This window comes from Orcinus orca, chromosome 21, assembly GCF_937001465.1.
Source record: "Orcinus orca chromosome 21, mOrcOrc1.1, whole genome shotgun sequence".
In the NCBI taxonomy this organism is placed as follows: Eukaryota; Metazoa; Chordata; class Mammalia; order Artiodactyla; family Delphinidae; genus Orcinus; species Orcinus orca.
Window position 1 is genome coordinate 18,253,426 of NC_064579.1, and position 19,435 is coordinate 18,272,860.

At 39.7% G+C, this 19,435-nt stretch overlaps 1 protein-coding gene across 6 annotated transcripts in view; it reads right to left on the reverse strand.

The window, feature by feature from the left end:
• Positions 1 to 329: 329 nt before the first annotated feature.
• The window catches only part of FGL1 (fibrinogen like 1), a 58,286-nt gene continuing 39,180 nt past the window's right edge, over positions 330 to 19,435 (reverse strand). For all 6 annotated transcript variants that reach the window (XM_033400650.2, XM_049704145.1, XM_033400649.2 and 3 more), the window contains 5 exons: positions 8,504 to 8,663; positions 8,165 to 8,262; positions 4,936 to 5,024; positions 4,579 to 4,766; positions 330 to 689 (listed from right to left, as the gene is read on the reverse strand). In XM_033400650.2, the coding sequence (XP_033256541.1) occupies positions 530 to 689; positions 4,579 to 4,766; positions 4,936 to 5,024; positions 8,165 to 8,262; positions 8,504 to 8,663 (695 nt within the window). In that variant the 3' untranslated portion in view covers positions 330 to 529. The remainder of the gene's footprint in view (positions 690 to 4,578; positions 4,767 to 4,935; positions 5,025 to 8,164; positions 8,263 to 8,503; positions 8,664 to 19,435) is intronic.

The window sequence follows — 19,435 nt, forward strand, 5'->3', positions numbered from 1 at the left end:
TTCTGAAAGAAGTGTGTAATCTACATAAACATCCTAAAAATACGAGAAAGTGTTTTATAGTGAGTAAGATCCTGGGTTGTATTTAAAGTTCTAGCTTTGCAGTCAGAGACCTGAGTTCATTCTCGATTCATAATATTTATTATCCACACAGTTGATTTGGCAATCCATTATTTGCTGGATTTTTTTCATGTATTTTTAAAACTGCATTCATATGTAATTTATTATAAATTTATGCTGTGTTATCTCCCAAGTCATGTATATACTCTATGCTTTTTATTTTTTGTTCAGCAATAATCTCTTATTGTAGTCCTCTGCACATAGGAATTCAATTAAATAGTAACATAATCTACATTTATTTGGTGAATATCACATATTTGCTGTACTGAAAGTACATTAAGTCATAAAGGCAAGTAAGAAAAGTAGTGCACATAACAACTGCCATCATTATACATGTGAAGGTTCAGATTTGCTATTTTTCAAATCACTTAAACCAAGATGAACTGCAGAAATGAAAGCCCAGCAGGGACAATTAAACAATATTTGGAATAAAATCACTTGGCCTAATTTTCATAACCACAGATTTCAAGGAATACCACCATCCATGCCAGGTGTACCAGACTATCCCATTGTCTGTTTTAGCCGTGTAGGGGCCAGTGTGATATAAACCATTCAGGTTTGCAGAGTGACACCTAGTGGGAGGAAAAATAAACACAAAACAATCAGACTAGAAAAATACCCTTTGAAAGAAACCATTTTATTTTGCTAGCAAATGATTAAAAACATTTTAATTATGAATTCTGCCTTTTTTTTTTTTTTTTTTGGCCATGCCGAGCGGCTTGTGGGATCTTATTTCCCCATACAGGGATTGAACCCACACCCTTGGCAGTGAGAGTGTGGAGTCCTAACCACTGGAACACCAGGGAACTCCCTCTGCCATTTTTAGATAAGGGAATATTTATCAGTTTCCAAAAGCCAAGTGATTCTACAACATGAGTTTTTTAAACTGGTGGGTTTTAGTACCATAACAACTCTCAGGATAAAACCTAGGCCACTCATAGAGTACTGATAAAGAAGGAGTTCTGTTCTTAATAGAAAAGGAAGGGAGGAAGGAAGGAAGGGAGGAAGGAAGGAAGGGAGGGAGGAAGGAAGGAAGGGAGGGAGGAAGGAAGGAAGGAAGGGAGGGAGGAAGGAAGGGAGGGAGGAAGGAAGGGAGGGAGGAAAGAGGGAGGGAGGAAGGGAGGGAGGGAGGGAAGGAGAAAACAAGCAAGCAAAAACATGACCTTGTAAGCCTGAGCCTTAGCAAGAGCAGTATGGGTTAACAAGGCAAGGCGTGGCGTGCTGCTCTATTTGCCAGCTCCCCTGTATACTTTACACTTACAGTGTTCATCTATCTGCTGCCAAGACTTAGCTTTCGTAATTAAAATTCCCTTCCTCCCTCTTAAAAGTCAATAGTACGTCAATTATTTTAAGCTCAAGGATAAGAAAACAAAACCTAAACCACCATTTAAAATTTCCCCAGCCATCAGACAATAATCATTTGTCTTAGTTGCTGAGTTAACTTTTTACATTTATTGCTCCAACCTAGATAAGTTGGTTAGGTTATCACAAATTTTTAAATGTCCCCCTTCCTCCTTTGGAATCTGTAAATTTTGTTCCTGATATGGATAAACTGAGGACAGGTGATAATTCTCTGTGTACTGTTATGAAATTAGTTACTGTATATTTATTGATATAACCAATGAAAAGATATCAGACATTAGGACATCAGGAGAACATTCACAAGGAATAGTTCTTAAAATCTTTGGAAAGCACCTAAATTACTGAATCAAAGAGAGCATATAATTTACCCATAAATGCTGAGTGGCTGGCTTGAATCCCTTACCCGCCTTGTAATTCTCTCCTGCTGACCGTCCTGTCCTCGTAACTTAAACTGATGTAACTAATCCAAACCATGTATGCTAAATCTGCAAGTGCTAAGAGCCTACTGTGTTTTAAAAACTGCAATGGAAAGTAACGTCAAAAGACGTTACTGGGCTTCCCTGGTGGCGCAGTGGTTGGGAGTCTGCCTGTCGATGCAGGGGACACGGGTTCGTGCCCCGGTCCGGGAAGATCCCACATGCCACGGAGCGGCTGGGCCCGTGAGCCATGGCCTCTGAGCCTCCGCATCCGGAGCCTGTGCTCCGCAATGGGAGAGGCCACAGCAGTGAGAGGCCTGCGTACCGAAAAAAAAAAAAAAAAAAGAAAGACAAAATACTCTAAATTGAGCCTCCAGAACATATATTTTGATATATTTCTGTCTTCCTAGAGACATCTACTACATGTACTTTTTTATTTGGTCTGTGATTTGAATGCTATTAGGAAACTGACTCTGGTCAACACAGGAAACCTTAGGAATTCTAAGACCAATTTTCCAGCATCTTCCAGGCTCTAGAACAGCCTGGACTTGAAGCTAGATTGGGGCTTCCTTGGTGAAGAAGTAGCTGTGAGCACACACATGAGATGCTACACCAGAAAAGCAGAGAAGACGTCAACACTCAGTGATTAGTTTGCTATGCAGAGAAGGAATGCCTTGTAAGTGGAATATACTTATGAAGTGCCAAGATTTCATGTAAATTGGAAGAACTATGGGACAGAAAAATAAAGAGTAAGGAGGAAGAGGATGATGGAGTTAAACCACAGAAGTAGCAGGTATGGTAGAAGTAGCACTGAGCTCCTGGAACAATTGACTTTTTCTCCAGCTTTTCTGTTTTTCCACCTGCACAGCCTTATCATCTCCTTTGCCTCCAAGGATAATGCAGGCTCCTTGGGTGGCTCCAGCAACTGAATTGCCTTTCTTTGTCCTTCCTGAACCCCTATCTTTAAAGTCAAGTAAATAGTTTATTAGCCCCTGTTAATCTGTGTGCCAGCTGTTGTTCAACTGGGTAGGTACTTAGTTTTGATCTCCTGCTAACAGTAACATTGTGGTTGTTATTTCCGTGTATGGAATTCTGTTCCAAAACAAACATTAAGGGATGCTTGCAACTTTGTGAGTTATAGATGTTTTACATAATGCTGATAATTCTTACATAAGGTTAACTTAGAATAACGGGAAGAAAAAGGAGGATGAAGAGAAGCTGATAAAGATGGTTTTAAGAGAACAAGAAAACCACTAGGGAAAAAGATTAACACCACCTTCAACTTGTTAAACAGGAAAGATAACTTTGTTTCTCTGTCTTCTCTCACTGCTGTGTGTGTTCCACTTCCCTTACAAAATGACCAAAAATTAAATGGACTCAAACTTTGAAAAAAGCAAAATCCAGATAAAATAGTGTTTTTACAACTATTTAGATTCAACTTGACACTCCACACTATATACAACAAGCTGTACCTCCATAGAATCTACAACTCTAAAATCAGCACGTCACAATAACACATGATGTTCATAATGGCGATTCTCATGATTTTAGGGAAAATAGACATATGTCTGGCATACCTCCACTTAATAAAATAGAGGATGCTTAATGTTTTTAAAGTATTTACATAATCAAAAAAATGTTAACATTTGGATTATGGAATTTAAATGATTAGTCCTCAATTACATGGAAAACACGGCATGCCAGAAATACTAAAGATTCTGTAATGCAAAGTTATTTTGAGGGGGCCCCTGTCTTCTAAATAGAAAAGATGTTCAAAGCTCATGTACTGCCTAACAGTCTGAGCACATCTGCTTTGCAGACATAGCAGGCTTATCAGGTTATTTCTAAGGAAGACTGTTTGAATTTTTCCATTCCTGCCTTAACTTTGTGATTACAACAAAGGGTACTGTCTGGATATCATCGTGGGTGGAGAACAGTTACAGGAATGAGGCATATCTAGCTTAGAGAAGAGAAAACATTGAGGAATACAATAAATATCTTCTTATCCAGCACCCGAAGATCTTAAGTTGAAAAAGGATACAATTACTCTGTAGCTACTGAGAAAAAAAAACTGGCAGAGTAATAAGAAGGAAGATTTCAGGCAAATAAAAGGAAAATGAAGAAAAACTGATTGAGTACAATCAAAAATGGAATAAGTTTGCTGATAAAGTAACGAAGTATTCAATGAGAAGGTGGAATTAGGTTTCAGGAATGTTGTAGAGGAAACTTATGCATTGGAAGGAGCTTGGATTCAATGATTTAATAAAAGTCACAGTAAATGAAAAGTAGTATTACACAGAAAAAATTACAATAACATGGCCAATTGGTATGATACGAGAAGGTGGAGAGCTACTTCGTTATTAGAACATCGAAAATGTTCTCTATTTCTTTGTGTCAATTTGTGACCCACTACTTATAATAACTTGCCCATGATTCCATTTGCAAAGAATCTTTGTAAAAGCAGTAATTTGATTTATTTCTATGATATATCTTTCAAGCTTTACTAATGTACACAATGAACAAATCCTTAAAGGTACTTCATCACTTAAGAATTCTTATAAAGATGTTTATTTAATAATACCAGTATCACAAAGAAGACCAACATTACCTCATATATTATAATTAATGCCCACCAGTGAGCAATCATCAACACCACTACAATTATGTTTATAAAATGTCAAACCTGTTAAACCACCAGCCAGACTGATCTTCTTTTGCACAGTTCCCTTCATAGTTGTCGTTATCTCTGTCCCATGTGCTGAATTTCATTCTTTGGTGACTGGCCCACCATTGCACTTCAGGATGAAAATTCCCTGCCAGGGAGTCTCCAGCTGTTCCAGAATATTCCCCAATATGCAAATCATAGGAATTCTAAAGGAAAAGAGGTGACTTCCATTATCAGTTGTTACTATTTTAACAGGCTTATTTAATAAATAAAAGATTAGGTTCTATTGCATATTTTTGTCTCCCCTGACTTCAGGTTTATATTGTATGTTTTACATGTTAATTCATGATGTTAGTTATTTGAAAATGTTAGTACCTTTTCATCTCCAACTTTGAAATTTCTATATTGTGCATAACGGCTATTTTTTTCAAAATCTGCAAGGTTGATTTTTAATGTGTAGTCTCCTGAAAAAAAAAATCGTAGTTGTTTTTTTTTTTTAATTTGTAAGATGACACTGACTTACTGAGGCTTAAAAACAATTTGCGGCTCTATTTTACTTAGACCATTTCCTTCTGCCATGAGTCAGTTTTCAAAGAATAAGCAGTGACTCCATTGTATTTACAACGTGAATGTTTTGTTGTGTACTTTACTCGAAAAAAATTAGGGACGCAATATTAAAGGTAGAACATTTCTACTACATCTATCACAGGTAAAAACCAGTGTAATTCACTTGGCAAAGAACAACAGAAAGCAAGTCATTTTTTAGTAAGTAGATTAAGAAATCTAACAATAAAAGAAGTTTTAAGACGTTTAAACGTTTATCCTCTTTTTCTTACTTTTGGTAAGAATGTTGATCTTAAATATAAATAATGACTGAAATAGTTGATATCATCAAGTAATCATCTTTTCTTCATTGTCCCATCATTTGCAAATAACAAAGACTATTCTTTTTCAGAAATAGAACTATTGTCAGAAACATAAAAAGTTATAAATCAAACTGTTAGGTAATATCTATATTCAATCCTCCTACTTTGATAAATAAACTTTCACAGTGACCTGTAAGATCAGGTTTGAATTTAGTCTTGGCTGCCTCCCAGTTCCGGGCCGGAACATGGAGACACGGCATGCAGGCCTGGTCTGTGGTCTACTTCCCTTCTCTTCCACCTCTGTCTCCACCACACACAGCAAGGGGCTTTGCCCACACGCATGGGCGTTCCAGGCTGCACACCCACGCTCTTTTTACACCAAAATAAAAGCTCTTTCTTTACCTCCCCTCAGACTTAGGGGTGCACACACCAGCTGTATAATTGTCCCACAGTGGGGACAGATGAAGAAGAGGCATGAGCAGGTCCTGGAGACAAGTTCAAGGCTTCTTGGGCAGGGAATGCTGGATTCCCCACCACTGGAGCGAGTCTAGGAGGCACTCTGGCCCCACAAATTCCTTGTCCCATGGAGCTCTCTAAAGTGGGGTTTCAAGGAAGAGGCCACTTTCATCTGATCAAAACATACTAAATGTTATGTGAGCTAAGACTGCAAAGGGGACAAGAGCAGTAACACAGGCTAAGTCAAGACTCCTAAAAAAAGTGCTTTGTATTATAGAAGAGATTCAGACTTTTAGGTAACCATCTAAATATCTCTTTGGTCAATGAGTAAATAAAAGTTCAATTACAGACCATTTCTAAATTAACTTAATTGCATTACAGACCATTTCTAAATTAACTTTATTGCAAACACTTCAGCCAAAATTTGTATAATGGGGATAAAGCTATTTTCAGAGGCAACTCCTTAGCCTTAAAGGCTCTCATAATTAAGAAATGCAAGGTCAAAGGCACTGTTTTTCCTTGGGATGATGTGATATGCAGTTGTGACGCCTGGAACTGATCAATACATTTTTGCTACCATGAGACTAGTCAGCCTGAAACACCAATCAAAACCTGAAGGGGAAGCAGATGTGTTGGCAAAGCGCATCTGGGCAAATAAACACTTAATAATAATTTGAAAAATAATAACTTTGAATTTTGTATGTTTAGAAGGAGCCGAAGGTTACTTCTTGGGGTTTTCATAGTTTCAACAAGAAATCAGATGCATATTAATGTGTGAAAGAAACAGAAGCTGGTATGATAAATGTTATATATCTATCATAAAACACTTAAAAGTGGGATAATAAATACATTGAAATTTAGAGAGCACTGATCACAAGAAGAATATACAAAGAAAGCATTAGACGTCTAGGATTATCCATCCTCTCTGAGTTACTATTCTGGTGTCTCAGAGATCTCTATAATCATGATCATACTATTATGAATATAGAAGCACCAATCACTTTCCTTATTTGGAAAAAATAAACCCTTGCTCTTACATTTAGTGTATTGCCAGTGTGATTTAGCATGTTTTCCTGAGCAATACAGTTGCCTTTTATGAAACATTAAGAATCAGATTTGAGTGGAACTGACTATAATCTGAGATAGCAACTAAGGTAAGGAAGGTAAAGGATTGGAGCAAAAGAATATGGGAAAGAGAAGCTTGGAAAACGTATTATTAAACTCGTGATATTTTAGACAAATATTGAACTCTAGTTAAAGATATCCATGCAAAAGCATATAGGGGGACTTTTACAGATGTACACAGTTTACTTTGAAATATGTCCAAAAAATAGATTGATGGATGGCTAGATGGATAGATACGGGATTAAAATGTTAATGTAAAATCTCGGTGGTAGGTTGAAACTTTTTCCAGTTTTGCTGTGTCTTGGAAATTTTTCAAAATAAAATTTGGAAATGGAATGGGAACAAAAATATTTAGTATATTGTGGTATTTGATTCCAAAAAACTGCCATAATCCCTCAATTCTTCACCCTTCCCTTTGCAATGAGACTTCGTAACTCCTCCCATTAAGTCTATTTCCTTTCCCCTTACAGCTGAGTTGGTCCTGTGACTTGCTTTCACCAATAGAAGGCACTGAAAATGACTGTGTGCCATTTCTGAGTCTGGGTCTCAAGAACGTTATGTGCTTCCACTGTCTCTCTTGGAACTCTGCCTCTGCTTCAAGAGCAGGTCCAGACTAGCCAGCAGGAAGATGAGATAGCAAATGGAGTGAGCTGAAGCATTCTATCCTAGGCTAGTCTAGAACAGCCAGCCTCCAGGTGACCAGGAAGTTGATCACCAACCCATGAGCAAGCTGAGCCAATATTAGCAGAGCCCAGCCCTGATCAGCAAAGCCACCCAGCCAACCTGTAGATCTGTGAGAAATAAGAAACAGTTGTTGTTTTAAGCCACTAAATTTATGTCTTGTTACACAGTTTTATTGTGCCAACAGATAACTGATACAATATATATGTTTTGAGGCACTCAAGGCATTTAAAAAGAATGATTATAACATTAGCTTTCCTTCCAAGGAACAGAACAAAAATATATGAGAAATCTCCCTCCCACAACCCAGGTGCAAGCAGCCACGTTTTACAAAGGGAATTATTGCCCCAAAGCTATCATTGCCATCTGCAAACCATAGTAGTTACTGAATTAGTTCTATTGTCTATGATTTAGTGAAAAATATTTGTGTTCTTTTTATTGTATTTCAGATGAAGTTGATATTAGGCAAACTTTACCTTGTGTAGTCAATAAGTGAAGATTTCTATTACCCAGCCAATATTCACCATTTTTTTGGACAAAATTTCCAAAGCCATTTTCATAGTCATTCCAGTCTCTAAAAAATTAAAGTGAAAGCTGACTTTAGCAAAATCCAAATGGACCTTTGCAGTACCCAAGGTGTGCACCTCCATCCCTACCCCCAATATTTTCTATATTAGCTAATGTATTTTATTATTATTAAGAGAGAATGAAATTCTGTCTAATTAATACACTTCAGGATATAAAAAAAAGGCTTAACTTATTGTAAACCTCACATTTCCTACTCCAGATAAATCCTTATGTCATAATTAACACACCTGTTAAAGTTCTCACTGCCATCAGATCGTCTCTGAATTACAGTCCACCCTCCTCCATCGGACATGTCACAATAAACAGAGAATTCTGCTGGGCTCTGGAGAGGTTTGATTTGGTAAAATCCACTCTGCTTATACCCATCATTGAAAATCTCTGAACAATCTGTTTGGAAAACAAGGTAATGTAGTATTTGTTATCTGTCTCTTTTTTTTAAAGGGAGCCTCTGAATGAGATTACTCAATACTAATGGAGACAGATAAATACATGATGTAGATAAGCAGCTGTTTAAAACTGAATCTGAATCTTCCAGTGGCTATTAGGAAATTCTTATTTATTTCTTTTCCTAGTATTTCACTAGCATCTGCCTTCTTGATATGATCATGGAAAAAATAAGACAGTGAAATATGTATCTGGTTTTTCATTTCTGATTCTTGTAGAAAACAATTAAAAGTATATGTTTCAGTTAAGCACAGTATATTTAAGTGAAACTTATAGCTTTATCAGACAGAACAGAGGAAATTTTCTCTCCTGTGACACTAAAATGAAAGTAGAAATATAACACCAAACAAATAATTTAATATAGATTATCCTGACTTAGAGCATTATAAATCATTCTGAACATCTGGAAGTGAACTCAAAATAGTAATCTTCTGGTTAGATTCTTATAACCTCCCAGTCTCATCAGATTTTTTACTAACACACTGAAATTTATAACAGTCCATGCATTCTTAGATGTTTTTGCTGAAAACTGCAAGATTCTACTTTTGTCCCCACAGTCTCCTTTGCTATGGTATTTCTTTGACCCCTGAAGCAAACATAGCTACCAGTTTGTCACCAAAAGGTAATATCTGTTTCTTAAACCACTTGAGCGTGGGATAAATTAATATCTATTGGGTCTTATCTAGGCTGATCTGTACTGACTTCAAGAATATGGCAAGTATGGACTCACTGTTGTTTAGACGCCCAGGAAGCTATGTTTTAGGGTAGTTGAATTCGTGGCCACTGTAAAGAGATAGTTTCAAGGACACCCAGTCACAGACTTTTGAATAAAAATACTGTAATTTAACATCACAAACTTTCAAATTTTACCCTTATCATTTTATTTCCTTCCTTTTTAAGAAAAAAAACATTTTCTACAATTCTGTAACTATGTATGGCAATGGATGTTAACTAGACTTACCGTGGTGATTATTTCACAATACATACAAATATCAAATCCTTATGTCGTACACCAGAAACTAATATAATGTTTTTTGTTAAATTGTACCCAATAAAAAATTTCTCTTCCTGATTGGATAATTCCATTCTTTTAGCATATTTTAAGTTCTTTCTTCACTTTCATTGTTTTGATGCCAAATTGTCTACAACAATTTTGTTACAAATAAAATATACTCCACATTAAATAGATTGAATAGCCAATAGGAATCAGAAGAGAAATGAAAATAAAGAACCTTCATCACTTTCTAAAAACCCTTATCAGGTTGAGACCAATCATATACTACTGCTTTGGTGAAATGTTCATTTTTCTAACGATTTAGGCTTTATTCATATATTTATTTTTGAGATTCAGAAGCCCAAGTGTTCTTTATACATGCTGGATTATTTTTTAAAAATCCTGTTTTGGCAATTAAACAAGCAGAAAAACAATGGGAAAATGATTATCTAAAATTAGTTCAATGTTATTCAAAAGCTTACATCCGTGATCAAGTATATCACACAATATTTTTCATTAAAGTAAGCAGATTTTAACGTTGTTAGCAAAGGAGCTCTTTGCTTACATTTAATTACCTACCAAAGAGCTGAATAGTAAAGACTCACAAGTTCCAGACTATTTTCCAAGCAAATATGAAAATGATTAGCTATAACAGTTGCCTCTGGAAAACTCTGTGAATATGGAGTTTTCAGCCAACATTTTCTATTTGGTTTTATTTTATGCCAACTCTGAGTTTAAGTTTTTAAAAATTTTTTCTTCTTCCCAGAGGAAAATGCCAAACACAACTTAAGATCCAGAGGAAGGATTTCAACTGAAAAAACAAAAACAAAACTGCAACAAATAAATAAACATCAAAAAAGTGCCAGTAGCTCAATTGCTTATGCAAATAAGTTAAGGAGCCTGCCTGGGGGAAATGTGACTTACACTGTGATAGAAAGTTCAAGCAAGGTAGTGTTTAAAATATTAGCTAAATATTTAAAACTATGATTTTCAAAATGTTTCGACACACTCAATGCCCCCAAGAATAGGCAGGAGAAGGGCAGGAGAAGGGCTAAAGAGCTCTGTGTTCATGGGAGTTTAAAAAAAAAAAAAAGAATTTTTGGATACTTACATAATGCTAGAGTGAAGCCAAGGATACCTGCCCTCTGTTTGATAAACACTGTGTTAAACTGGGTGAGGTGAACACTTTCTCTGATCATGCAGAAAGTAAGCCATTTTGGGAGGCTGAATGTTGAAGCTTCAAAAAGTGACATGACAGCCTGCCAAATGAGCTTTTTCCTCTTGTCCCAGAATGGTGGCTGAGCCCAAAGTTGAGAACCAAAGGCACTAAGTACTCCACATTCTAAACTCAAAGAAAGGCCAGCATGAACTCAGCCACCACGCCACAGAGCATGCTGGGGAATGCCAGAACTGGCCCTACCACTGCCATCCTTACCCCCAGGCAACATAAAATAAAACTTAAGAGGAGAGAGAGGAAGTTGCAATATTCTTGTAGGGGAGGGTTGGTGGGCTCTTTCCTCTGAAAACAAGGGAGAGAAGATATAATAATGTAGATAGATAGCTGACATTCATTGAGCTAAATGCTAAATGCTTTTGTAATCATGTTACATGTATTAACTCATTTGCTCTTTTTTAAAAATTTTTATTTTTGGCTGCGTTGGGTCTTCGTTGCTGCACATGAGCTTTCTCTAGTTGCGGCAAGCGGGGGCTACTTTGTTCTGGTGCGTGGGCTTCTTCTTGCGGTGGCTTCTCTTGTTTGCAGAGCAACAAGAGGTGCGCAGGCTCAGTAGCTGTGGCTCATGGGCTCTAGAGCACAGGATCAGTAGTTGTGGCGCACGGGCTTAGTTGCTCCATGGCATGTGGGATCTTCCCAGACCAGGGATCGAACCCGTGTCCCCTGCGTTGGCAGGCGGATTCTTTTTTTTTTTTTTTTTTGCGAGACGCGGGCCTCTCACTGTTGTGGCCTCTCCCGTTGCGGAGCACAGGCTCTGGACACGCAGGCTCAGCGGCCATGGCTCACGGGCCCAGCCGCTCCGCGGCATGTGGGATCTTCCCGGACCGGGGCACGAACCCGTGTCCCCTGAATCGGCAGGCGGACTCTCAACCACTGCACCACCAGGAAAGTCCAACTCATTTGATCTTTACAACAAAGAGATAGGTATTCTTATCACTTCCATGTTACAGATGAGGAATATGAGGCACATAGAGGTCAAGTAACTTGCGCAAAGGCCATGGCTAGCAAGGGCAACTGGACTTTGAAAGCAGGCTTTGGACTCTCTACAATAACCACTACACATACTGCCTTGAGAGACTGTCTCATAAAGACTGGGGACTCCTGCAGAAGTGGGCGTGGTTAAACTAGCGGTCTTGGCTGAACAGATGTGATACCAAAGGCTGCTATGATTGTCACCAATTAGTGTGAATTTGGTACTACCATCTTTTAATGTAGGCACATAATTCAATCACACCCAAAAGATTAAAAAAATACATTTAATTATATGTTGTATGAAAATGGTGGTGGTGTGATGAATTGGGAGACTGGGATTGACGTGTATACACTGATGTGTATAAAATGGATGACTAATAAGAACCTGCTGTATAAAAAATAAAATAAAATAAAATTCAAAAAAAAAAAAAAAGATACTGAGATAGGAGGTAGATGGGGCCCTGGGCTGGACAGCTGGAGTTTGTCCAGCGGAGTAAATTGGAGCTTTGTTTTCCCTGACACTCCAAAGACAAAGTTAGGGCAGGAGCTGAGCTCTGCTAGAGTAAAGAGATAAGATGACCACATCTATTACCTCCCCAACTGCATATGTGCAGAAAAGCTCCTCAGGGGTCAAAAAGGGAGGGGCACGACCCTATAACAAATGTTGTCAAATCCCCCACAGGCCTCTGCACTGAAATCCATCTTGGCAAAAAGATGTGCATGCATGTTGGAGAGATTTCTAGGGCAGGTCAGGTGTGAAAAAAGAAACAAGATAACTGGCCAAAGGTAAACAAAGACTTGGAAGAACTGCCCTATATACATGATTTGACCCCCTCTTTACTGCGCTCCTCATTAGGGAGGACACCCACACCCTTTCTCTCTGGGTGTGTATTTCTGCCTTGCTTCTGTCTTAAATAAATAAACTGTTTCTCTGTGTGCTCTCCCACATGTATGCTGTGTCTCTAATAATAAACTTTGTACCTGTTTTTGCAAAAAAAAAAAAATCATGTGCTTTGTGCATTGTTTTCAAAAATTGCTAGGTTGTATGTAATTAGGCATTTTCTACTATGAGATGAATTAGAATTCAGAAAATGATTTAGTAATAATACAGTAACTTGTAAATAAGAACAAAGAAATTTATTTCTACAGATCATATACATGTATATTTAATTTTTTAATTTAAGGAGACCAAAAACATACACTTTGGTGTGAGCGAATTTTTATATATTTTATATAATATTATATATTATGTAAATATATTATATATTTTCTTAGAATTTATGTCTTATTATATATTTTATTTATTGAGTGTTTGTCCTTGGTAGGCTCTCTAGTACTATTTTCCTATATGCTGAAAAATAAAATACAATTGAACTGGATTTATATTTCATAGCTTACTCCTCCTTCTCCTTCATGCTTGCATCATCATAAACACACCATCATAAACACATCATAATAAAAACAGATCTACTGACTTCTGGAATTTTTTTAGCTGTTATACCCAGAAACAGTCATCTAGAATGTCTATTATCTATCATATTATACATGCTATAATTTTATAACACACACACACACACACACACACACACACACACTATAATAGTTTGTCTAGACCCTGTCCCTATGACTCTTCTACCCAACTCCTACTTATACAGTCAGTTCTGCGCTGTCCTTGGTATTTCAATTTCCCAGTAACTGATTTCTTGCCTTACTCCTTGTTTCCTAAGTTTCCTAAGTTCCTAAGTTCTGCTCCCAGCACTCTCAACACAGGGGTGAGAGTTTTAGTGCTTAAACCTCACTCTCCCCAGGACTGGTTGCACAGTCCCTGTAACAAACACCCAACTGCCTGCCTCCTGCCATTATCTGACACTTGAATCTGTGTTGACAACCCACTTAGATTGTTTAAATAGACACGCTGGAGCTTGGTTTGGTATTTAGAATAATGGTACTTTTTTTTTTTTTTTTTTTACAGCCGCACCATGCAGCTTGTGGGATCATAGCTCCCTGACCAGGGATCGGGCCAGGCCATGGCAGTGAAAGTGCCGAGTCCTAACTACTGGACCGCCAGGGAATTCCCTGGTACTTCTTCTCTTACACTGATCAGTTTCTTGCCCTTGAGATAAGTTTTGTTCCTACTTTTGGAATCACATATCCTTTGCAGACCAACCTGTTACCTTCCTCTGAGTTGTTATTCAAATAAATATCTTGTTTTACTCCATGAGTACATTTGAAGAATCTGCCCTCTCTTTTTTTTTCCATCTGATTTGTTCCACCAATTAAATTTTAAAAATATATATTGAACATTCACAATATGCCAATCATCACATTAGATGCTAAAGATACCAGTACCTAGACAGTTTAGCAGGAGATAGACAACTAAGCATGCAGTGACAATACTCCATGATAAGTGCTGAGACGGAAAAGTAGGGACTTCCCTGGTGGTCCAGTGGTAAAGAATCCACCTTCCAACGCAGGGGACGCAAGTTTTATCCCTGGTCAGGGAACTAAGATCCCACATGCCGCGGGGCCACTAAGCCCGCGCGCCACAACTATTGAGCTCGCACGCCTAACTAGAGAGCCCGCGTGCCGCAAACTACAGAGCTCATGAGCCCTGGAGCCCGCGTGCCACAACTACAGAGAAGCCTGCACACCACAGTGAAGAGCCCGCACGCCACAACAAAAGATCCTGCATGCCTCAACGAAGATTCCGCATGCCACAACTGAGACCCGATGCAGCCAAAAATAAATAAATAATAAATAAATCTTTAAAAAAAAAAAAAGAAAGAAAAGTAAAAGGTGCTTTTGGAGTACATGGAAGTGATGCCTAATTCAGTCTTGAGCGTCAGGAAGTTTCCTGAAGGGCTAAACTGGGGTCCGAAGGATGAATAATAGCAGTCAGCCCAGGGGACAGGATTGAGTAGAGAAGATGCTCCAGACAGAGATAATGGCTAATGTAAAGTTCCAAGGGCTCAGGAGAGCAGGGTGCTGTTGAGAAACTGAAGTCAGTTACTGTACCTGGACTGTAACATGCAAAAGAGAAGCATGAAAACAGTTAAGGTCAGAATTCTATCTCCACCGTATACACTTCTGATCCCATACCTGTGCAGCCTCCACAAAGCCAGTACACTCATAATACCAGTGATCTCTCTGCCAGGCAGTCCTCTCCAACACCAGAGATACTTTTTTTTTCTTTTCTTTTTTTGCGGTTCGCGGGCCTCTCACTGTTGCGGCCCCTCCCGATGCGGAGCACAGGCTCCGGACGCGCAGGCTCAGCGGCCATGGCTCACGGGCCCAGCCGCTCCGCAGCATGTGGGATCTTCCCAGACCGGGGCACGAACCCGCGTCCCCTGCATCGGCAGGCGGACTCCCAACCACTGCGCCACCAAGGAAGCCCCCAAAGATACTTTTAACTCCTTATCATTCTACTTTGAGCCCCTGTGGTCTAGAGGCGGCGTCATCCCTGGAATCAAAGACTCTCCTTCGCGCTTACAACCTCTTCTCTCTCCTATTCTTGTACCACTCCCACTCTTCTCTTTTCCCTAGCTTTGATTATGCACTTGGGGGTTTTGATGGCTGCTTTCTCTGACCTCCCTGCCCCAGCCCTGACCCCTCTTCTGACCTGGGGGGCTACAGGAGAGAGAACAACAGGGGCTGAGGGTGACAGCAGCAAATTCAAGGTCATGCTGGAAGTTATGTCAAATTTGAATGGCAAAGATTTTATATCCATTCTGCCCAAGGAAATTGGGGTAGGCAAGAAATAGATACGGTAGATATAGATAAATCTTTTCATTTTTGTCAGGATCCCTTGTAGTTTTGTATCTAGTTTATTGTGTAACAATTTATCTTTGAAACATAAAAAAAATAACGATAGCTATATTTATGAGTACTTACTGTGTGCCAGGCACTGTTCTCATTGTTTTACATGTATTTATTCATTTAATTCTCAAAATTCTCTAAATTAGATACCGTGATTATCCCCATTTTACAACTGAGAAAACTGAGGCATAGAGAAGTTAAACAAATTGCCTGAAGACCATTGTTAGTAGTGCTACTATCCATTCTCCAAACAATAGGCAAGACTTAACCTTGCTTTAAAATAGACTGTTATATGTGTTTGGGTGACTAAGGGCAGGGACATCCACAGAGGGCAGATCCAGGCCATTTTGATGGAGCCCAGAGTCGTTGTGTAATCTACTTTGTTTCTATAACAGCCTCTGCTATTCCTCTAGGAAAATTCACAGGCAACAGCGATCCTTCCAGTGTTTCTTCTTTAGAGTCGGTTATGTCAGAACATGCCAGTTTCATGGGTTGCCTGTCTGGTTTTACACTTAGCAGGGGAAGCACACATGTTATTCCTACTTCGCCGCTGGCTAGGCGCCCGTGGCTCCAGATTGAACTGGGCTTCTTAGAAGAATTAAGCCAATGCTTGATAGCCCCGTCATAATATGGCCACTAGCTGACCACAGACTTGGGCAGTGGATGGGGCCAGTTGGCTGCTACTTCTGGTGGATGCAGCTTTTGACCAGGTGCTATAATGGAATGATTTTAGGTCTCAGGCAGATCTGTTGTGTTAGACTTGAAAGAGGTCCAGTACCCATGTCTTTTCAATGTTTAGAATTAGTAACTGTAATGTCTCTTTAAATCTATGAGCATATCTCAGAATGGCAACCTCATTTCTCCCCATCCCGTGCTTGGTAGAAGGAGATGAGAAACTGTGAGGATGGCAGGTCTGATTCACTACTTTGTGGCAGAGAGCAGATGCCTAAGCCATGCACACCCCAGGCCCTGTCCAGGAAGGCACCCTCCACTGCCCTATTGGCTGCAGTGTTCTTCCAGCATCCTCTGTTGATCCTCAAGTGCCCCTGTGGGAGGAACACACTGGATTACATCTTTCATTGAGCAACATCTCCTGGAAAGTACATTATCTTGATGATGGTAGACAATCTTTTGAAGACGGCACATTTTATTCCTTGAAAGGGCTTCCTCATTTGTACCAGTCACTGACCATCTGTTCATCAAAAAGATCATCCCCCATCAGGCATTTAAAGACACATGATCTTGACTGACACGGAACATGTCTCCTGGATTTAGGAAGCGATGTGAAAATCTGACTGTCCACTCCCTCCTTGATCAAATGGAATAGATAGCCTAGGAAGCTACCTCACAATAACCCCTGCCAACTCATCTACCTGCCTCACCACTGAGGAATTTACCCCAAACATGCTTCACTCCTCCACCAGGAACACTCCATTCCAGAGCAATCATGGCTCTCAGCCCCTTACATCTCTGACCTCACCGACATTCCACAGGTCAATCAGGTTCTGAACAAACTACAGATCTCTCAGCTAAGATATCCTCTAGTGAATCAATGACAGAGTGGTCACCGGTTGGCCCAGAGCCCTGACAAGCCCTGATGAAAGGACACCTCTAGTAACTTTCCTTTATAAAAGTACTACCTTCCCGAGCCAGAAGCTGATATCTAAGGCAATGTAAGGTATATTAGCTTGCTAGGTCTGCCGGAACAAAATACCACAAATTGTGTAGCTTAAATAATAGAAATTTATTTTCTCACAGTTATGGGGCTCGGAAGTCCAAGATTAAGGTGTCAGCAGGTTTGGTTTTCTCTGAACCCTCTGTTCTTGGCTGACTTCTTGCTGTGTCCTCACATGGTCTTCCCTCTGTGCACACACATCCCTGGTGTTTCTCTGTGTGTCCAAACTTCCTCTTCTTATAAGGATACCAGACAGATTGAATTAAGGCCCATCCTTAATGGCCTCCTTTTGACTTAAGCACCTCTTTAAGGGCCCTACCGCCAAGTACAGTCACATTCATAGGTACTGAGGGTTAGGGCTTCAACATACGTATTTTGGGGGAACATGATTCAGCCCATAAGACAGAGTAATCAATCAAATGGCTTTTTGACTATTCTGATTACCCACTTCTCTGTGAATCAATCCTGTCATCCACAATGATTGACCAAATTAACCCAGTGAGATCTTACCCTCTAATCTGTGTCTTATTGACATTTACTGCAGTCTCAGGATAGGTACCTGAAGCCTCCTTGTTGGATACCTAAACATATTACAACCAGGTCCCAAACACCCAATAAAAAGAGTACCAAACTGGGAACTTCCCTGGTGGTCCAGTGGTTAGGACTATGGGCTTCCACTGCAGGGGACACAGATTCAATCCCTGGTTGGGGAACTGAGATCCCTGGTCTGGGAACTGAGATCCCACATGCCGCACAGTGCGGCAGAAAAAAAAAAAAAGAGTACCAAACTGGTACAGGACCCCACCTCCTACCTGAAAAGAAATAAAGCCTTTGCTTTGTGACCTCAGGGAATCTTGGACTTTTTCAGCCTGTAGGAAGAAATTTGGTAAGAAGCCTGATCTGGTCATCCACACCCAACAGGGAAAGCACTCCTTTTCAACCCTGTAGGGATTATCATTTAATTGGCCTGGATTGGAGCTCAGGCACTGTTTATAATTTCCCACGGGTCACTTGCATTTCTGCACATTTTGCACACAGAGCTTGTGTTCTGGACTGTTTTTTTCAAGGATGTTTCTATAGTGAACAGCTTTGGGCAGATAGAGATAGTGGCTGCACCAGAGCAGATGGCGGGTTTGTTTGCTTCCTCTGAGGTACAAAGGCTGGGCAGATTTGCTTGTAACCTATTATAAAAGATTGAGGTTTCCTAAGCTCAGGGTTCCTCAGCTGTGACCTAGCCCACTGCCTGCACATCTTCCACCTGGATTATTCCACACCGCTTCCTTGGTATTTGCAGGCTGGACACATTGGTGCAAACATGAAGCTCATGTCTCTGACCCTGGACTCTCTTGTCTTCTGCCAGCGTCCCTGAAACTGTGACAAGCCATCAGCATTTTAAAAGGTCACCAGGTGATTCTCATGAGAATCACTGTCTTCAAGAAATCACTACTGATTCTGCTTCCTGTTCAATTGCTTTCCTGAGTCTTCTTTCACTGTCTTGCTTAATCTTCCCAGTAATTCTCCACTTAGGTTCCAGTTCCTGGTTCTCTGCCCCTGTGGTGGCTTCAGACCGTCCCTTGTTTCTCAAGCCTGTTTTTACCCAAGCGGTCCTTGGTTCCTCTTTGTTCCATGCTTCAGAGCCACACGCCATCCTCGCTCCGTATCCAGCCCCACTCTGCAGGACAGTGGCTCTGGTCTCCTTCTGTCCCCTAAAGTGGGGAAGGCAGTTGGACTCCAAGGATCAAGGGCAAAGGATCAAGTTGCTGAACAACAGAGTCAGGAACTCAGGGCAGAGACTGAGCAAAGAGAGATTAGGATCTCAGTAAAAAGAGAAAAAGGGAGCATTTTATTGAAGCATACGTTCTAGATTCTCACAACTCATATCTAACACTGATGAGTATATTTAGAAACACAAAATAAAGATGTTTTTATTCTCATCAGCTTGGCATCTCATTAGCCTCTACAGGTTCTCAATTATAGTCAGATATATTTCCCAATTTATAATTGCTTATCTTGCTATTCCTATT